Here is an 18,456-nt window from a genome sequence, read left to right on the forward strand (position 1 = left end):
TCCTTGTTAATTTGGCTAAGAAATTGCTCAATTTCAATCATTTTTTGGTTCCATAAAGTATTAAGAAAAAAAATTTAATAAAATAGTTTTTGATGTTTGATTTATTGCAAAAATTGTAAAAAAAGTATAATTAAAAATTATATATTTTCAAATATATAAGGAAGCTAATAAAAGAGAGAAAAATCCTATGTCTCAATTGATAACAATTTTTAAAAATAGTTCTGAAAAATAGTTTTAGGAATAGTTTTTAAAAATTATTCTTTAATATTATTTAGAATAAAACTCTTTTTAAAAATTTGAAATATTTTTAACCTATTTTTAATGTTCTTACTTTCCCGGTTTTTTTGTTTGGAAGAAGAGAAAATTGTTGTCGAAAATATATGGCAAAAAGATCCAAATACTCCATCAATTATAAGGATGGATGATTTTATTTATAAGGGGGATACATGACTACAGCGGTTCTCACTCAGCTAAGAGAACCACATCTGTACTAGTAGCTAATACATTAATACACTAACTAAATAAAGGGAGGCAGCAATATAGAGCTTCTCCTCCCATTATTCATCTCCAGTAGTGGTGGCTTCCATCCATCCATCTTAAGAGACACTGCAGCAAGAGAAATTAAAGGAAAGAATCAATCAGCAAACTGGAAGAGAACAACGTACTGATCAACTGTATTAATTAATTAATATAGAGTAGATGGGCTTACGTAGAGCAGTCAGTGCTTCGGGAGATGGGAATGTCGGTCTGGACGCCGCACTTGTTGGGGAGGGCAGCGGCGGCATCCTCCCTAATGTTGGGGTTGCGGCTGGCGGCGTCCTTGGCACACTGGCAGGCCGTTTGCCTGTCGCTCGTGGTGGGTGACAATGACTTAAGGGTCCTGACGCCGTCACAGCATGCTGAAGTCGGAGCACCGCCGCCGGTGAGGTAGGAGACGCAAGGGGCCAGGGCCTTGTTCACGTCTGAGCAGGTGATGGCACGGGCTGGCTCCGCCATGAAGTGGACCATGGCGAGGGCCACCAGCAAGGCGATCACTACTCCCTTCATGTTGTTTGGCTAAGCTTTTGGAATATTAACTGGTGGGGTTCGTGGTTGAACGTTGGGGCGGTGGTGGTGGTGGGCAGCGGTAGTGGAGTATTTATACCGGAAAGAGGTGAATGCGTACAAAGGGAGGGGACGTAGTGATGGCATGAGGAGTTGTTACATAAGTTTGGCCTGGACCGCCTGGTTACCCCAATTTTAGCAAAGAGGATAAGTAATTTGTATTTGCTTCCTTGGGATCATAACTCCACCCCCAACCGCCATCGACCCCATCTCCTTCAGTGGATAAAGGTAAAGCATTCTTCGTCTCCTTTTGAGAGCTGACAATCATAAATGGTAAGTATACAAAAATAAAGGTGTTGAGATGATCATGATAAATGACCTATTAATTCAAAAGTTTAAATATTTATTGAGTCCATGGTTGATTTTTTTGGCACACATATATGGCAATATCATGTGATATTATTAAGGAAATTTTGCCACCATTTGGATTCGTCTTTAAATTAGAAGTATAAGGAATAGTGTCCATTCCTTCATGTGAAAAATTTTCACGAAAATTTTGTTAATAATATTTTTAATTATAAATTTAGAGTGTCTTTGATAAGATGACTGTAAGTTCCATTTCAACTTCTAACATGTTAAAAACAAAAACTTATTCAAAATAAAGTTGTATTTGGTAGTGATTTAAAAAAAACATTTTTAATCTATTCAACACTTAAATGATAAAAAATTTGAAGTGTTAAATTTAAAATACTTCCTAAAATCATTATCAAACGGGTTTTAAGTTATGTCCTAAAATTTTATATATTTCCCCGAGCAAGTATTTAACAACTCGGGCCACCGAAATTTATACAAGAGCCCATAGGCCCAATATTTGCGCCTATGGGCCGGCCAACACCATTTTCGGCCCAACACCATTTGAATTCAGTCCCAATCCAATTGGGGTTCGAGCTTAGGCAATGCTGATCACTCTTGACCAATGTTTTAAAAACCGGACCGGACCGGCCGGTCCGACCGGTCGAACCGTCGACCGGTCAACTTTCCGGTTCGGTCCGTCTCAATGAACCGTTTTGTGATCGAACCGGCATTGAGCCATTCAAACCACCGGTCGGACCGCTGAACCGGACAAACCGTCCGGTTTTTCACGAACCGGCCAAGCCATATTTTTTATAATCTACAAAAATTTGTTTAATATTAAAAGGCCCATCCATTGAGCCCATTCCACACCCATAACTTTTGATTTGAAACTCAAATTAATTATAAGCCCATAGTTGGTTTAAGCAACTGGACCCAAACAAATAAAACATTAGCATATTAACATGCCCCTTGGGCCATGCCTTTCAAGCCTAATTTGTTGGCTTGTTTAGCTTGGTTTGGATGTTGCAACTTGCAAGGTATTTATAGAGCACTTGAAGCACATGAATTCCATTTGCTTCCGATGTGGGACTGGGAATAGGACTGCCTCTTTGAGGACTGGACGGATGAGGGCTGGACGCATGGGCTGGACGTATGGGCTGGACGCATGGGCTGGACGCATGAACCATATCATGTCATTGCAATGTTGTTAAAAAAAAAAATATATATATATATATATATATATATATATATATAATGAGACTTAACATTAATGTTTTTATTTCAAATTTTTATCATATAAAATCTTTAAAGAAATGTAAATATTTAAATTCCTGTTTATTTTTATAACAATTATAAAAAATAATATAAATTAATTAATAGAATAATTTTAAAACAATAAAATACAAAAACAAAAAGATAAAATTAAATATATATTTTTTTTCATCTTAAATATATCTTCATTCTTAAATATTACATCTTTCTATTTAATAAAATTTAAAATATTAAACTTTATCATTTAATTTAATATACCAAATATAAAAATCAAACATTATTAAAATTTATAATTTTATATATTTTTAATTTTTATAATTATTTTTAATTTTATATAATATATAAATTATATATTTATTACATCACCGGTTCAATAGCGGTTCGACCGCCGGTCCGACCGGTGAACCGTGAACCGGTAATTTTTCCGGTTCGATCACCGGTCCGGTTCTTAAAACATTGCTCTTGACACATTCAAGAGTTTTGGGCCTACTCGTTTCATTTCTTACTCTTCTCTAAGAGATCTTTTAGGAACCAAACATGGTCATATATTTAAACTCAACTTATCAAACAAAAGGTTAAAAACAATTTTCTATAATTTTTTTTCTATACTTTATAACAAAAAAATAGTGTTATAACGTAAACCAATTTGTTCAAATTTTTTATTTATTTATTTTTACAAAAAATAGTTTTTTTAAAAAAAATTATTATGAAAATAAGACACTTTTAAGAATAATTTTGAAGTTTTTTCAGATGTTATATGTAAAATAAGAAATAATTCTAAAAATGGAGAATAATTTAGGAACTTCACCAAAAAAAATTGAGAAAATTGTAATTCATATTGAGATTTTAAACATATTTAAGATTTGTTCTTAAAAACTTTTAAAAATTATTTTTGAAAATCTTGTCATATTTTTTAAAATATAACATTTGACTGCCCTTTAAAATAAATTCCTAAATAGTCAATTTCAGCCCACAGTTTATGGTAGTATTTTTGAAAGCAGAATTTTTGTTTTTGTTTTTCCTTTTTTTCTTTCTAAACAAACAAAAAATTATTTTCAATAATGATTTCCAAACAACCCCTTACATTCATTCAAAGTTTTATGTTCAATTACAAGTCTCAGCTTCAAAACAAAATTGAAATCATTTAAAGAAAAATCTTCAAAAGCCTAAGATCATTCCAAAAAAGAAAAAGAAAAAAATAAGAAGAGTGTTGGAAATGTGGTTGGTCCTACGTTCTTTATTCTGAAATGGATTCAGTAAACCACAAAACAGAGAAAATTAATTGCGAAGTACAAGGATTTCAAAGCATGAAGAAGAAGAAGAAGAAGAAGAAGAAGAAGAAGTAGAAGAAGAAGAAGAAGAAGAAGAAGAAGAAGTAGAAGCAGCACAGCTGAAACAAAACCAAGGACCATCCATTGGGTTGATTCAAAGCCCTCAACCCTAAAACTTCAGAAAGAAGAATCCGGCAGCGACTGCTGCAGCTCCGGCGGCGACAGCCGACACCTCCAGTTCAGCTGCGCCATTCTTTTTGTCGCCACCAGTCGCCGCAGACGGTCCCAAGTTGGAGAAAGCTCCTTCCGTCACGGGCCCACCCACCGGCGCCTCGACAACCTCACTACTGGGCGCCAAACCACCATCGCCCGAGTCATCACCACCCACTTCCCCAATTTCATCGTCGGAAGGTGCCTCCGGGGCCTTGGCCGGTGCCGCTGCGGAAGTGGAGGCGACGACGGCCATGAAGAGAAGAGCAAGAATCAATAGCTTAGGAGCCATTTTTTGAGGAGAAAATTGGAGGGAAGAGTTCGTTTCTTTCCTTCGTTTGGAATGCAGTCGATCTCCTTCTGAGTAGAGAGAATCACTACTGATGAACGTGAGGAAATTGGAATTGGGTTATTATAAAAAGGAAGATGTTGGGGAATGATTTGATCGGCGTTGAGTTCGGGCGTGGTGTGAGGATAGCCATTGGAGGATGTTTTTTTCTGAGGATAATTTCAGTTAAAACGGTTATCTCTTGGCGGTTGATACCCTAAGGTCATATATTCATACAATTAAGATATTTCTATTTAGGAAAATGTTGCATACACCTTCACTTTTTTATTTTTATTTTTTAATCTTTTATGTCAATAATTAATAATTATTAAATTTTATGTTTTTTTTTTCTCTCCAAATTCATTTTCCTTCATTTTCTAGGTCACCAAACATTGAGATATTCCATGAATCCTTTGTAATTTATGATATATATTTATAATCCAATCATGAATAATTCAAATAGCACTCAAATTCTTCGAAAGTTCAACTGTAACTAAAACTCTTACAGAACTCAAATGCAACTCGGATTCCTGTACACATATTCAAACACAACTCACTTTTTTCCTTTTCCAAATACAACCAAGGTTTTGAAAGTCAATAAATAAATTTTTTCTTAGCGTTTGGAAGGAAAATTCTGCACTAACAGGTGCGTTTTTAAACAAAATCAAATACATAAATAAGTAAATATATGTACAGTTGTGGGTGCTTTGTGTGTTATTGGCAACTTCTTTTGAACGTTCTTAAATTAGATTGGAATTAAGTTTATTTATTACGAATTTGATTAAAATTAAATTCCGATTAAGGATGTTCACTAGAACCAAACTAAGGTTTGGTTTGGTTCACAAAAAACCTAGGGTTAATTTCTCAATCATTATGGTAATTTAAACTATATTATGATTATGCTTCATTTACAAATAACTTAATTAAAGTTAAATTTTTGTCTCATTTACAAATTTTTTTTATTATGATCACCTAAACTATGCTGTGGTTAAGTTTTATTTAAAAAAAATATGCAAAAAAACTTAATTAAGAGTAAGGTGATATTTGTTTTTTGGTTGAATAGAAAAAAATTAAAATATTTGACATTTTCTATTAAGTTAAAAATAACTCATTAACATCGATCAATATAATTAAACTAAATTTATTGATAACAAGTTTACTTTAATTATGTTAGTTAATATCAATAAGATACTTTTAGTTGAATAAAAAAAGTAAAATATTTTAGTTTTTTCTATTCAACCAAAAAACAAACACTACCTAAGTTTTTAATTAAAATGATCATTTAGACTTAAATATTGAATTACATAACTTAATATAAACAAAGTTAGATCGAAAATTTAGCTAACAATTTTCTATTTGATCTTCTCTTCAACACTATAAAAGTTTAAATGAAACTGCAAAAATCCCTAATAAAAAATAATCACAAAAAACTCAATAAAAAAAATCCTAATTAAAAACAAAGAGAAAGATGGGAAAGATAATGGATATCAGATAAGAAAGAAGGATGAAAGATTGTTATATTATGACTTTTGAAATGAATAATGCTATGATCTTTTTTTATTTGTTGCTTTTTGTTGATTTTTTAAGAATGAGGAAGAAAGTCATTTTTTTTTATATTAAGAATATTTTTAATTTTTCAGGAAAGTATGATAACTTTTTATTTAATTAAACTATTAGGAAGCTACAAGCCATAAGAAATGATCATGATCAAATTTAGATCACCGTTACCATATGATTAGACATGGAAATTGATCAAATTGGTTGCAAAATCGGATTCTACACGTGAAGATTAGATAATTGGACCAAAAGTACTCATGATTAACCAAAAATTTTAAAAAATTGCAATTTTTATGGTCAAAGATGATGGCCAACGTCAGCCGCAATTTGAAGTCGGCTTTAGGACGCTACATACACGTTGACTTAGAATAATCCAAGAACAGAGACAAACAAGCCAACAACTCGTGGGGATTGCTGTTCAAATTTTAATTCTATTTTTTGTCGATGGCGGCTACCTTCTCCCGATTTTCCCAAGAAATTCGGAAACTTTGAGGAAATCTCAATGGTGGCTCTGCGTGTAGCTCTATGTTAAGTGTCAATGGAATTAGGCATTAACATAAATAAAGTCAGATAAAGTTGTGGGCGTAATCTCATTTCTTTGATCTCTCTCTGATTCAGAGAATATTTTTTTGAGGGTATGTGTTTTTTTCTCTTAATTTTTGTTGGTTTATTGTTGCGGTAACCGTGGGAATCGGAACGGCTGAGCTTTGTTCTGTTTGGTCGTTCGGAAAACTGAGGAAAAAGAAAGGAAACTAGAATTTCGAATGCTGGGTTTTTTTCTGTTTAGTTTTTGAAAGAATGAATCATAACTGGGTTGGGGTTTATCAATTTTTTTTATTTCTTTTCTTTTCTTTTCTTTTCTTTTCCTCCATTTTCTCAGCAAACAAACGGCTCAGATTCTGGTCCTTAACATGTGCAAAACGTTCTGTGAAATTAGGCGTTTTGTTCTTTCTTTTCTATGCTTTGAGGTGTTGGGAATTTCCATTATTTAATTGAATTTTAATCCTTCAATTTTCACTCACTGCAGGGTTGGATAACTGGATGATCTTATCTGCTGCTACAAATTAATTGGGTTGGTTTGAGAAATGGCTTCTGCTTCTTTGATCTATGCTGTTAATTTTATCAACCCTCCAAAATGTATTTTGCATTCAAAAAGGGATTATTTTTCTTTCAATATGAGTTATACTTGTACAAAATCCAAAACCTCACAAAGACAGATGAGAAATAAGCAATCAAGAATGGCTACAATTGCTGCTGGAAATCAAGAAATGGACTTCACTGATCCCTGTTGGAAGACCAAATTTCAAGAGGATTTCGAGTTGAGATTTAATTTGCCTCACCTTAAGGATGTATTGCCCATAAAGCCAAGGCCTACGACGTTTTCCCTGAAAAATAGGTCAGTTTTTCATGTTGGGTTGAACTCGAATATGCTGGCCTATGTGAAAAATGCTCATAATCTGCTTGCATTTTAGGTATTGGGTTGTGGAGCAAACTTTATGTTATTAGTGATTATGGTGTTTGTCTATGTAGAAATGCTCGATTAGTGAATGGCGCCAATGTGCTTGAGGATCGGAAAAATGGTTATGTTAATGAGGATGATAGAGCACTTCTAAAGGTATGTAATGCGGTATTGGCATGTAGGAAGTGGTTGTTCTGTTCACTTCCTATTTCTTTTTCGGGAAATCTTCGCCTCTCTTGTTTATAAGCATCTATTGTTATTACTTTCCTTGGAAGAGTTCTTGCTTCCATCAATATCACACAAAGAAGGCATTTATTCACAATAAATTGGATTAGACTAAAAGGTTTATGAGTTTTTTTTATCAGGTTATCAGATATTCTTCACCAACTTCTGCTGGAGCTGAGTGCATTGATCCTGATTGCAGCTGGGTGGAGCAATGGTACTATTCTTTATCTGTTGTTTGTTTTCCAAAAGGGGACAGGGCAGAAAAAACAGGCTAATTTTTTAGACCCTGTCAACTTTGTTCCTTGTTTGTTAATCAGCATTAGGCACAAAGGGTAATGAATTTTGGTTGAATTGAATTGAAGCTTTGAACAATGGGGCTTTCTCATTTTTGGTGTTGTAAGTGAGCTGGTGATTGGGGTAGTATTGTGTTTATCTTCTTGTTTTGATTGCTGGTTCCCATGCTTCCTAGGGTACATCGTGCTGGGCCACGTGAGGAGATATTCTTTGAGCCTGGGGAAGTGAAAGCTGGAATTGTTACCTGTGGAGGGCTCTGTCCTGGTCTCAATGATGTCATTAGACAGGTCAGTGAGCTCGTAAATTTTGTAGATGCCCTCATCTATTGTATGCTAGGGAATTCAATTTCGTATTTTGGATGCATTTAGGTTGAATTTCAAGATTTACCCTTACATGTTAAGTAGCTCATAAAGAACAGAGAAAAACCGACAATGATAAGTAAATTATATGCAAAATAGTCATTCAACCAGTCTTACATACAATCCCTTTTCATGTATCTTGTTAATGTTATCAGAAATATATTACTTGGAAAAGCCTTGGTGATGGTGCTTTGATCAAAACGTTAATCAAATTATGCTTCTTGCTTTTTGGTTTAAAGGTGTTGTATCAGTAGGAAAATCACATCTCACAAGTTGAATGCATAGTCTGCAGATTGTTTTCACTCTGGAACTCTATGGGGTTAAGAAGATTGTTGGAATCCAGTATGGTTATCGTGGACTTTTTGATCGGGGCTTAGCTGAAATAGAGGTGAGAGCTGCCTTCTTGAGTCCTTCACTGGGCCTAGAATACATCCTTTCAACTCTTGAAGTAGTCATTTTATTTTTCAGCTTTTCCGTGAAGTGGTTCAAAACATTAATCTTGCCGGTGGAAGTCTGCTTGGAGTTTCCCGTGGAGGTGCTGATATCAGTGAGATTGTAGATAGCATACAGGTAATCTATGCTCACTTTTGATTAAATGTCGGTTTTATCTCCTTATATTTATATAAAATTTGATATTTTAGGCCAGGGGAATTGATATGATTTTCATACTTGGGGGCAATGGTACACATGCAGGAGCAAATGCAATACACAACGAGGTAATTAAAATCACTTCCTTTTTCTGTTATGGGGAAAACAGTCTATTGATCCCATTGATTTGGTTGCATGTTTGGCTTAGATATAATCATTTCCTGTATGCAGTGCCGCAGGAGGAAGATGAAAGTATCGGTTATATGTGTTCCAAAAACAATTGATAATGATATTCTGTTAATGGATAAAACCTTTGGATTTGATACTGCTGTAGAAGAAGCTCAAAGGGCTATTAATTCTGCATATATTGAGGTAAGCAAGCAAGGGTAACACATTTTTCATGTGACTTAATTCACCAATAATAAACTCTGAGTTTGTAAATTTGGATACCCTTTTGCTTGTAATGTTCTTGAATCCTGTTATAATCTCGACCTGCCAGGCTCGTAGTGCATATCATGGCATCGGGCTTGTAAAACTGATGGGAAGAAGCAGCGGCTTTATAGCAATGCACGCTTCGCTTTCAAGCGGTCAGATTGATATCTGTTTGATTCCAGAGGTGTGTAGAATCAAGAAGAATGATGCTTTCTTTCTCAAATCCATTAATAATCATTGTCTGGGAATCTATTTCTAAAGGCTTCAATTTCAGGTACCATTTCAAATTGAGGGACCTTATGGTGTCTTACGACATTTAGAGCATCTCATAGAGACTAAAGGGTCAGCTGTGCTCTGTGTGGCTGAAGGAGCAGGACAAGTAAGTGAACTCTTTAGATTATATGATCATTTTCAACTGGAAAATCACATGTCAGTTTAGAATCCCGGCCTAGATCTGGTGTTAATATATTTGAAAATCAGGATTTTGTAGAAAAGACGAATTCGACGGATGCATCTGGGAATGCGAGACTTGGAGACATTGGTGTTTATCTCCAACAGCAGGTTATAGTCTCATCTTACAAGGCAGCACTTGTATTTTCTTCCATTCTCTTCCATATTCTTGCATTTTCTTGATGATAGTGATGGGCTCACACTTCTTCAACAGATCAAGAAACATTTTAGGAGGATTGGCGTTCCAGCTGATGTTAAATACATTGATCCCACTTATATGATTCGAGCGTGTCGAGCAAATGCATCTGATGCTGTTCTTTGCACTGTTCTTGGCCAGAATGCTGTAAGTGTATGAATATCTTCATGATAATCTTGAGATGATCCAGGTCTACAATGGTGGTATATGATCCTTGCAGGTCCATGGAGCATTTGCAGGGTTCAGTGGAATCACTGTTGGAATATGTAACAGCCACTACGTCTACTTACCAATCCCGGAAGTGATCGCCTCTCCAAGAGTCGTCGATCCAGACAGCCGGATGTGGCACCGGTGCCTGACTTCCACCGGCCAGCCGGACTTCAACTGATTCTCTCATACCACAATTTTCCATTTCAACCTTATTTCAACTGCATAGAGCCAGTGTCAAACAAAAAATTCTCATTTTTCCCCTTGCCCATTTGTAATTTCTTCGTTTTTTCCCCATGTCGAATGCGGATCTTGGTTGAAGGGTCCAACAATTTTGTGTATCATGTCACATTAAGTTCAGAAAAAAACTTAGGTATTGTTTGTTTCCTTTTTACATTTTTTGATAAAAGCAATTTGCTTTTAGATCTCTATAATCTGTTATTTATTTTAAAAATATTTGGATTGAATAAAAAAAATTAAAATATTTAACTTTTTTTTAATACTAAAAATAAACCATAAACTTATTATGAAAAAAAAATAAATTAATACTTAATACTATTAAATACTAATTAATATTAGGTTATATTTAGGATTAAGTAAAAAAAATAAACATCTACTTAGTTGTTGGGTTATTGTTCCTTTTTATATCGAAAACATTTTTTTAATTAAAAAATTATGTTTGGAAATTGAAATATAAAAACCATATTGTTTTCATTTTATTTTTCATGAATGCACATGTTTACAATAAAAAAAATTATAAAATATTTTTGTCCCGTGTTTTCCTAAGAAATCGTTAATTTTTTTATTTAAATTAATGATAGTTTTGCCATTTTCTCTATATTAATTATTAAGAATTTCTAGAAACAAAACACTCCAAATAGAATGAATCCTTTGTTTTTATTTATTTATTAATACTTCACTTTGAAAATGACCTATTTTTAAATTTTTTATCTCTTATTTTCACAAAAGAAAATTAAAACTAAAAAGTCAGTTAATGGTATAGTAATATATGGGAGGGGCATTTCAGCAATTTTAGAGAATAAAGTAAGATTTCTAAGACAGGTGTCGCCCCTTTATTAGCCCCTCTCTTACATTCGACAAATATGCGGCGATTGTACGAATGAGCAGTTCTTCTAATTCCCAATGTAGGGCTCCATCGATTGCCTATTCCCATTGCACGAGCAGGGGCATTTATGGAAGAACGCGAAGCTATTTCAAATCCGATTAATTAAGTCGTTTCAAGTCCGCTACTATAAATATGAACCGGATTCCACCATTCAAGTTCTGCAATTTTCCCTCTCCTAGATGCCTCTATTTTTTTCTGTTTCGTCCATGGACAGAGAAGGAGAAGAACGTTCATCCGTGGCGATTGGACATTCATCCGGATTCCACCGTTGATTTTTTGATCTGTTTTGGGTGAAATCTTCGTTGTTGTTTGATCACTATGTGAACGTGCTTTGATTTGGCACTGCGAGTTGGCATGCTTGCTGTGTTTTGGCGCTTGATAATGAGAAATTAGGGTTTTTTTTTCATGGATCAGGTAGTGGTGGTGTTCCGATGCGAATGGCTAAGTTGTTGTTTTCACTGAATTGGAGTTCTCTGGATGACAACTGAAAATTTTTTTTTGTCTTGCTTGGGATCTTGTTTGATTTCTTTGGCGAAACCTTTTTCCTGTTCGTTTTGATGTGTGTGTTGATAGATCTGGAATGTTTGGAAGATTTTTAAAGGACTGAGTTTTTTAAAGGAAAATTTGCTGGAAGAGTTGTATTTTGTTGCTTGAATATTTAAAGAAAGTCGGTAAGGTCATCATCTTCGATTACTCTGTTTTGTTAAGTAACTGCCGCTTTCATGGTGTTGCCATAATACTATTGCAGGAAGTGGCAAGGTTCACGTTCCCAGAGCTATTTAGCTCTCTTCCGAAATGCGTCTATTCTTCATCTACCAGTGAAGATTCACAATCTCCAACCGACGATGAGTTTCCATTGTTTGGATTCGAATTTTTTGACTCTGCGCAAATAGAGAAGAGCCTCATCAAATCAATCTGGAGGGATGACAGAGCTCAGTTTCTAACTCAATCAAAGCGACTCTTTCAGAACCCTGAGAATCGAGAGAGCTTGGAAGACGACGAAAACAGAGACTCACCAGAACTACTGGACCGAAGCATTGTTGCAAAGCTTCTGCAGTGGTGTTGCAGGTTTGATTCAGTGGACTGCGCCACAGCTTTGCTAAATGGAGCGGTTGGAATGTTGCCTCTCATCAACGAAATGGATGAAAATGGACGAACGGCACTGCATACGGCGGCGGAGGCTCACGCGGCCAGATGCGTCGAGCTTCTCCTACGCAAACGCGCTCGTACGGACCTCAAGTCCAAGGACGGTTGCTCACAGCTTGCTTTGGAGCTGTCTCTGTCTAGCAGAAGGTAAGGGCAATAAAACGGTGTCGTTTTCACATTGATATAAATGGTAAAAGCTTCGCTTTTTTTGGATAAACCGCCGAAGGCCGATCTTTCATACAGATGAAAATTGATACGACTTTCTTCTTTCTTTATTATTTTGTTTTATTTATTCTCAGATTGCTTTTACTTGTCTCTTGGTTGGAGAGACTTTTCTGAAACTTCTTCTAAATGTCTGCATTTTTCAGGATGGATGTACTGTGGAATCCAGATAACGCCATTGAAGACTTGATCGTTCTGCTTCGTGAAAAGGTTTTTGTGCATGCGGATTATGTTCTTCAAACCTCTCCTTGGTTGCTGAGAAAATACAGGAAAAGAAAGTCAAAGAAGCTAGAAATTTTTAACTTATAATTTTCTTTTCCTTTATTTTCCTTAGCAACTAAACAAAACTTTAAAAATGGAAGCATTACACAAATACTTCGGCATATAGAATCATTATGCACTTATGTTCAGTCGATGAAAATTCTGAAACCAATTTTCCTTAATTCTCTAGAAAGCAAAAACAGAGCGTCTATCTTGAAAATTAGAAAAACAAAACATTTTGACTATTCAGTATTTGGCACATCACTTTAACAGGACCTAACGGCGGTAAAATTTCTGACGGAGAAAACAAAAGATATCGCGGAAGTCGCTTACGTGACCGCCATGGAGGGGCGTGTGATTGCGTTAGCTGCTCTGCTAGTGGTTGCCGCAGACAAGGTTAACGCTTCGATACTGGTGTTGCAAAGCGACGGGGACTTGAGTTCCAAGGAGAAGACCAGCATTTACGAATGCGTGGTTAAAGAGGCCTTATCTCTGGGCCGGACGGAGACCTCAAAGTCGACCACATGCAAATGGAAAAGCGAGGAAGTGGAGAAGAGGGCACTCCTGCTATGCGAGATGGAGCTGCTTCAGCTCTTCGGAGCTGTAGCTCACAACAGTTGTACGGAAAGGAAGGTGACGTCACCTCTCATTCGTGCAGCCCAGGTGAGCCTCCTGTACAATAATAAAGTGTCCTGTCATAATGAATAAGACCAATGGAGCCCCCTTACCCTGATGTTGACGTGGCTGCCATGTCGGGTGCCATAATCATTTGACGAAATAAGTTGAGGGTATTTCGGTAAATGTGGTAACCGACAACTAGTGATGCGATGCTCTAGGCAAAATTTCGATTCGTACTCGCTGCATCCCCTGGAAATCTCGCGTTCCCAAGGAGTACTTGGTTTTGACATGAAAGATATATCTGATCTGAAAGTGAAAAACAGTGAAAGTGGCTTCATGATACAAGAAACTATCTAGAAGAAGTCAGACGATGACAATTTTTAGCTTCGCTTCTTAAATCTTTAATTTTGTTCGGAAGTTTATAGGTCTCTTAAAACTATGTAGCAATGAATGGGTGCTTTTAGAATAAAAATATGTACGGAAACTAAAATTCCAGTTACTACAGGAGAAAATAAGTGCTTTTAGAACAAAATTATGCAGAGAACCATAAAATTACTGAGACGATAGGAGAAAATTTCCTGCAGTCTATGGTACATCGGGCAATGATAAGGTACAATCCTCAAAATGAAGAATTTCGTTTGAGATTAAAACCAGTAACTTTCATGGTGGAATCTTTGGAACATTAGATTGAATAATCCTTGAAAGCAATAACTTAATTCAGGAATGCTAGGAAATGGAAGGAGGATGAATAGCTTACAGCTACCTTATTTTCAAACGTGCAATATGCATTCACAACATGGTCATATTACTGTAGCTTGGGATTAGTCAGTGTTGTGATGATAACCAGGAACTTCTGTACTATTCTTAGGCTGGAGATGAAGCTGTAATCAATTTACTTCTGAAGACGAGTATAGAAGTTGACGACACAGATGCAGAAGGAAACTCTGCTCTTCAATGTTCCCTTAAGACGTCCATGGCCTCAGTTGCTAAGCAGATAAGGTCCTCTCTCCTGTTTCTCTGTACCTCTTTATATTTATGTTAAGTAACGCTGACAGAACTTGCATTTCTAGAATTGTATGGCTCCTTCTAAAGCATGGTGCTCGAGTGAGCCACAGAAATAAATTGGGGCTAAATGCAATCCATATTGCTGCCGCAAATGGTAATTCAGAGGCCCTCCATGTATGTTCAAAATCTTAGCTTCAGCTCTCCTGTTTATGAATTTTCCTTTTCTATTCATCCACTGCTTTGGCAATTAGAAATAGAACTGAGATTCATGTCTGTAGTATTCTTATTTTAACATTTTCCTATCACGTTGAGCCTACAGTTGCTTCTACTGGAAGAGCCAGACGGTGTGAATGCAACAACTGAAATGAAAGAAACCCCACTATTTTTTGCAGTAAAGAACAATTATATGGACTGTGCTGAGCTTCTTTTGCGCTGGGGAGCAAATAGCCAAGTCCTCAACTTACGGTAGGGAGTAATAAAACCCTTTTGATGTAGTTCATAATTGTCTTGTGCCTTCCAACACTATATTCATTTTGCGTATGGGGTGTGTAAACCAACCATTGTTATCTACAGTAGACAAAGACCTATTGACTTGGCAAAGTCGCAAGAGATGCGGTTCATGCTAAGTCCAACCAATATTGGCCTTAGTAAGTTCAACTAATAGCATTATCCTTCTCAAATTTGAACATATGAACAAAACAGGGAAAAAAAAAAAACAAAGAACCAGTTGATTCTAAGCCTAATGACTTTGTTCATTCAATCTCATGTGCCTTGTTCTAACATGCAGGGCACCGAGCTTTCCCCATGCAACGGAAATTTACTACTTACTTCCATAACCATGAGATGATTTCAGAAACCTGTGAGTCACTCCCAAACGTGATAGAAGAAGGCACCCTTCCTGAGAGGTGATGAGCCTAGTTAATGTCATCCACATTCAGATCAGATGAGAATGTTGTGAAAACTGAATCCTTTTTTTTTTTTCCACATCTCATTGTTTCTAAATCTTGTCAGCTCTAGAACTTGCTCGATCGCGAAGACAGGAATCTGCAGATACTTTGAATCTCCAGGAGGTTGTGTGCGAGGGGCTAAGTGCTTCTATGCACATGGGGAAGATGAGCTTCGGCGGCTGAAGCAGGGAACAAGAACACAGCACTCAAGTACAATTGAGGAGCTTAAAAGGAAAATTTTTGTAGGAGGCCTGCCCTCTTCACTGGACACTGGTTAGAACCTATCAAAACATTTCAAATTGACATTGTTAGTCACATTAATGTGAAGTGCTGATTAAACAATCATTTTTTATATCATCAGTCACCTTTGACGAATGTCTTTTTCTCTATCAATCTTGTGAAGCAGACTCATTGGCTAAGATTTTTGAAGAACAATTTGGTTCAGTAGAAGAAGCCATAGTCATGGGTGATCAAATGGGCGACCAAATACACTCTCGAGGATTTGGTTTCGTCATCTTTAAACATGAGAAATCCGCCTCAGATGCTGTTCAAGCGCACTACATTACCATTATGGGCAAGCAAGTTGAGATAAAAAGTGCTGTTCCAAAATGCATATTATTTGCAGAGCTCCAAACACTACCACCTCAACAAGAAGATCAGGAACAAGGACAAATTATTCAGTTTCAGCCACAAGCAGCAACACCTGATGAGAAGAATACTGATGATGGTGAACCTAGGCAGATGTCTTGGGTTGATAAATTACTCCAGAATCCGCCAAATACATGTTTCAGTGAACCTCAGATTCTTCTTAATTCTACAACTCCAAACCAAAGCATGCCTAAATGGGTCAGAATTTTCAAGAGGTGGCTTCCCAGCTTCTTAAATGATGTTTCAAAGCGTCTTAAGGAGGGAGAGTGGTACCCCCTCTCTTCTCTAAAAGCTGATTTTAGGGCTACATGTGGCCAAGAACTGGATCACACCTCTCTGGGCTATCCCAAGCTTAGTGACTTCATGAGATCTTTCCCTGGCCTATGTCGCATGAAGATTGTCCCTGTAGGTGGACGAGGACCTGCCACTCACATGGTCCTCCAGCCTAACCATCAGCAACAGACCCAACCACTTCCAATGCGGTGTTTTTCTCCCACCCCTTCACCCCTTGATGACTATGATGATGATGGTTCCATTGATTTGAAGTCTCTTGGTGAATTTCTACCAGTTTCTTATGATAATGCTGGCTCCCTTGGTGGCAGCTTTGAGGATGGGGACTCACTCCATGGGACTCTTGAAGAGAGTCCTGCTCACAAGGATGCAAAACATGGTGTCCACCCATGGTTCTTGGAATTTTTAAAGCCAGATACACTCCTGGGTCAACCATGGTTTAGGAATGAAAATGCAGCTGCAGGAGATGATTATAAAAGCAAGGAGCTCAGGCAACAAAAAAGGCACCTGGTTCTAGAGGCCCTTGCAAGAGAAAAAAACAACACCTCTGTCTTCTTCTTGCGTGAGTTTGATTTTTATGAGGTAAGGAAACCAAAGTGATGGAATTAAGCATTTGAAAACCTTATTTTGTATATTTTTCTATTAATCTCTAGAATGTGATAGTGCTGCAGAATTACAAGTCAAGTGTGGCTCAGGGAAAGTGCTTTGCATGCAATAGAAGTGAAATGTTCTGGGCTAATTTTCCGTGCAAACACTTGCTGTGGTGCGGCAACTGTAAGATACATGCTATTCAGGCAGCCAGCATTTTGGAGCACAAATGCGTGGTGTGTGATGCTCAAGTGCAGAATATTGGTCCACTCCCATGGACTGAGAAATATCAGCAAATCTGTGATGTCCCCAACAACGACTTCCCTCCTTTCGACCCTAACCCTATAAGAATGTACGCCCATTCCATGCCTACATTTTCCCACAAGTGTATGATCGTTTCATAGTTCATTTTCCCCATATTCTTTGATTTACAGAATAAATTATTACTGCTTTGACCCGTGTATCTTTCTGATATTTGTTTCTCCTCCTTTTTCCTGTAGTCCCTGCAGGAAGAAATGTCCTTTGCTTAGTACCTGATGAACTAATTGCAGTCGGAGTTTCTCTATGCATAACTAAAATCGCAGGAACTTCTCACCCTTTCCAGAATTCATACTAGTATTCCTTTTTTTTTTTTTTCTTTTTTAAGTGAGAATAAATGCCTGGCACTGAAGTATCCTAGCCCCAGACCCTTGTTCGCTCTGGCACCAATTTCTTTGCTTCTTCTGTCACTTCGCAGTAAAGAAAATTCGGATGTAGATTGGGCGTGTGAAGTCCTCCAGTGTTGGTACTGTGAAATTCTCTAGTAACTTTGTTCTCCAGATGAGGCTTTTGATAATCATTGTTTGACTAAACACCAGTGAAAGTTTTCAAAAAACTCTATTAAACAAACCCATGTTGAACACTAAGAGAATGTGATTCTTGTGTTTAGACTTCAAATCATTTACAAGAGAACAGAGTCAATCAAGAGTGTGGAGCTTTCTAATGGTTTTGAAAGCATTTCTGCATTTGACTCTACCAATTAGACTGACTGGATCCTTTGTCTTTGAAGAAGGCACTTTTGTCATTGGGCTCCCCTTTACATCAAATTTTATTTTCATATCTTTTGACTGTTGGATCCTTTGTCCTTGAAGAAGGCACTTTTGTTGTTAAGCCCCGCGTTACATCAAATTTTATATTCAAATCATTTGAGACTGGTTGGATCCTTTTGTCATTATGCCTCCCTTTATATCAAATTTTATTTTCAAATCTTGATAGGGAAGGAGGCTTAAACATCTGAGTCTGTATTGCCTGCATCATGGTTTCGCCCTTGTGAGATTAATGACTCATTTAATTATGGGTGGGAATGAAAGTCCAAAAGA

At 36.7% G+C, this 18,456-nt stretch overlaps 3 protein-coding genes across 11 annotated transcripts; 2 read left to right on the top strand and 1 right to left on the bottom strand.

Annotated features, from left to right (window-relative positions):
• Positions 1–372: 372 nt before the first annotated feature.
• On the bottom strand, positions 373–1,332 carry LOC100243960 (non-specific lipid-transfer protein 1). Its single transcript, XM_002283323.5, has 2 exons — positions 710–1,332; positions 373–606 (listed from the first exon to the last, which is right to left on the bottom strand). The coding sequence occupies exons 1-2, from the start codon at positions 1,045–1,047 to the stop codon at positions 597–599; spliced, it is 348 nt and encodes a 115-aa protein (XP_002283359.2). The 5' UTR covers positions 1,048–1,332; the 3' UTR covers positions 373–596.
• Positions 1,333–6,406: 5,074 nt separating this feature from the next.
• Positions 6,407–10,675, top strand: LOC100242301 (ATP-dependent 6-phosphofructokinase 5, chloroplastic). Its single transcript, XM_002277982.4, has 14 exons — positions 6,407–6,671; positions 7,064–7,432; positions 7,567–7,651; positions 7,861–7,934; positions 8,190–8,301; positions 8,666–8,761; positions 8,842–8,943; positions 9,015–9,089; positions 9,193–9,333; positions 9,461–9,577; positions 9,668–9,772; positions 9,874–9,954; positions 10,058–10,186; positions 10,260–10,675. The coding sequence occupies exons 2-14, from the start codon at positions 7,122–7,124 to the stop codon at positions 10,425–10,427; spliced, it is 1,596 nt and encodes a 531-aa protein (XP_002278018.2). The 5' UTR covers positions 6,407–6,671; positions 7,064–7,121; the 3' UTR covers positions 10,428–10,675.
• Positions 10,676–11,518: 843 nt separating this feature from the next.
• LOC100264593 (uncharacterized) lies at positions 11,519–18,148 on the top strand. 9 transcript variants are annotated; one of them, XM_010662750.3, is made up of 13 exons: positions 11,519–11,786; positions 12,121–12,665; positions 12,887–12,950; positions 13,275–13,664; positions 14,488–14,618; positions 14,690–14,798; positions 14,944–15,089; positions 15,198–15,271; positions 15,412–15,529; positions 15,636–15,844; positions 15,975–17,092; positions 17,164–17,485; positions 17,599–18,148. In XM_010662750.3, exons 1-13 carry the CDS (start codon positions 11,778–11,780, stop codon positions 17,712–17,714), a joined length of 3,351 nt encoding a protein of 1,116 aa, XP_010661052.1. In that variant the 5' UTR covers positions 11,519–11,777; the 3' UTR covers positions 17,715–18,148. The 9 variants fall into 9 exon arrangements, with proteins under 9 accessions (XP_010661052.1, XP_010661054.1, XP_010661057.1 ...); XM_010662752.3 differs by having other exon boundaries at positions 15,201–15,271; XM_010662755.3 differs by having other exon boundaries at positions 14,690–14,778; positions 15,017–15,089.
• The last annotated feature ends 308 nt before the right edge of the window (positions 18,149–18,456 follow it).

Source organism: Vitis vinifera, chromosome 14 (assembly GCF_030704535.1).
Source record: "Vitis vinifera cultivar Pinot Noir 40024 chromosome 14, ASM3070453v1".
NCBI lineage: Eukaryota > Viridiplantae > Streptophyta > Magnoliopsida > Vitales > Vitaceae > Vitis > Vitis vinifera.

What these genes read in the sequence shown, in the direction of transcription:
- LOC100243960 (XM_002283323.5), bottom strand. Translation starts at nt 1,047, where the DNA reads ATGAAGGGAGTAGTGATCGCCTTGCTGGTGGCCCTCGCCATGGTCCAC.
- LOC100242301 (XM_002277982.4), top strand. Translation starts at nt 7,122, where the DNA reads ATGGCTTCTGCTTCTTTGATCTATGCTGTTAATTTTATCAACCCTCCA. An exon ending in ATATCTGTTTGATTCCAGAG is followed by an intron (nt 9,578 to 9,667) that starts GTGTGTAGAATC and finishes CTTCAATTTCAG; the next exon opens with GTACCATTTCAAATTGAGGG. An exon ending in GTGTTTATCTCCAACAGCAG is followed by an intron (nt 9,955 to 10,057) that starts GTTATAGTCTCA and finishes CTTCTTCAACAG; the next exon opens with ATCAAGAAACATTTTAGGAG.
- LOC100264593 (XM_010662750.3), top strand. An exon ending in GTAATTCAGAGGCCCTCCAT is followed by an intron (nt 14,799 to 14,943) that starts GTATGTTCAAAA and finishes TTGAGCCTACAG; the next exon opens with TTGCTTCTACTGGAAGAGCC. An exon ending in AGCCAAGTCCTCAACTTACG is followed by an intron (nt 15,090 to 15,197) that starts GTAGGGAGTAAT and finishes TGTTATCTACAG; the next exon opens with TAGACAAAGACCTATTGACT.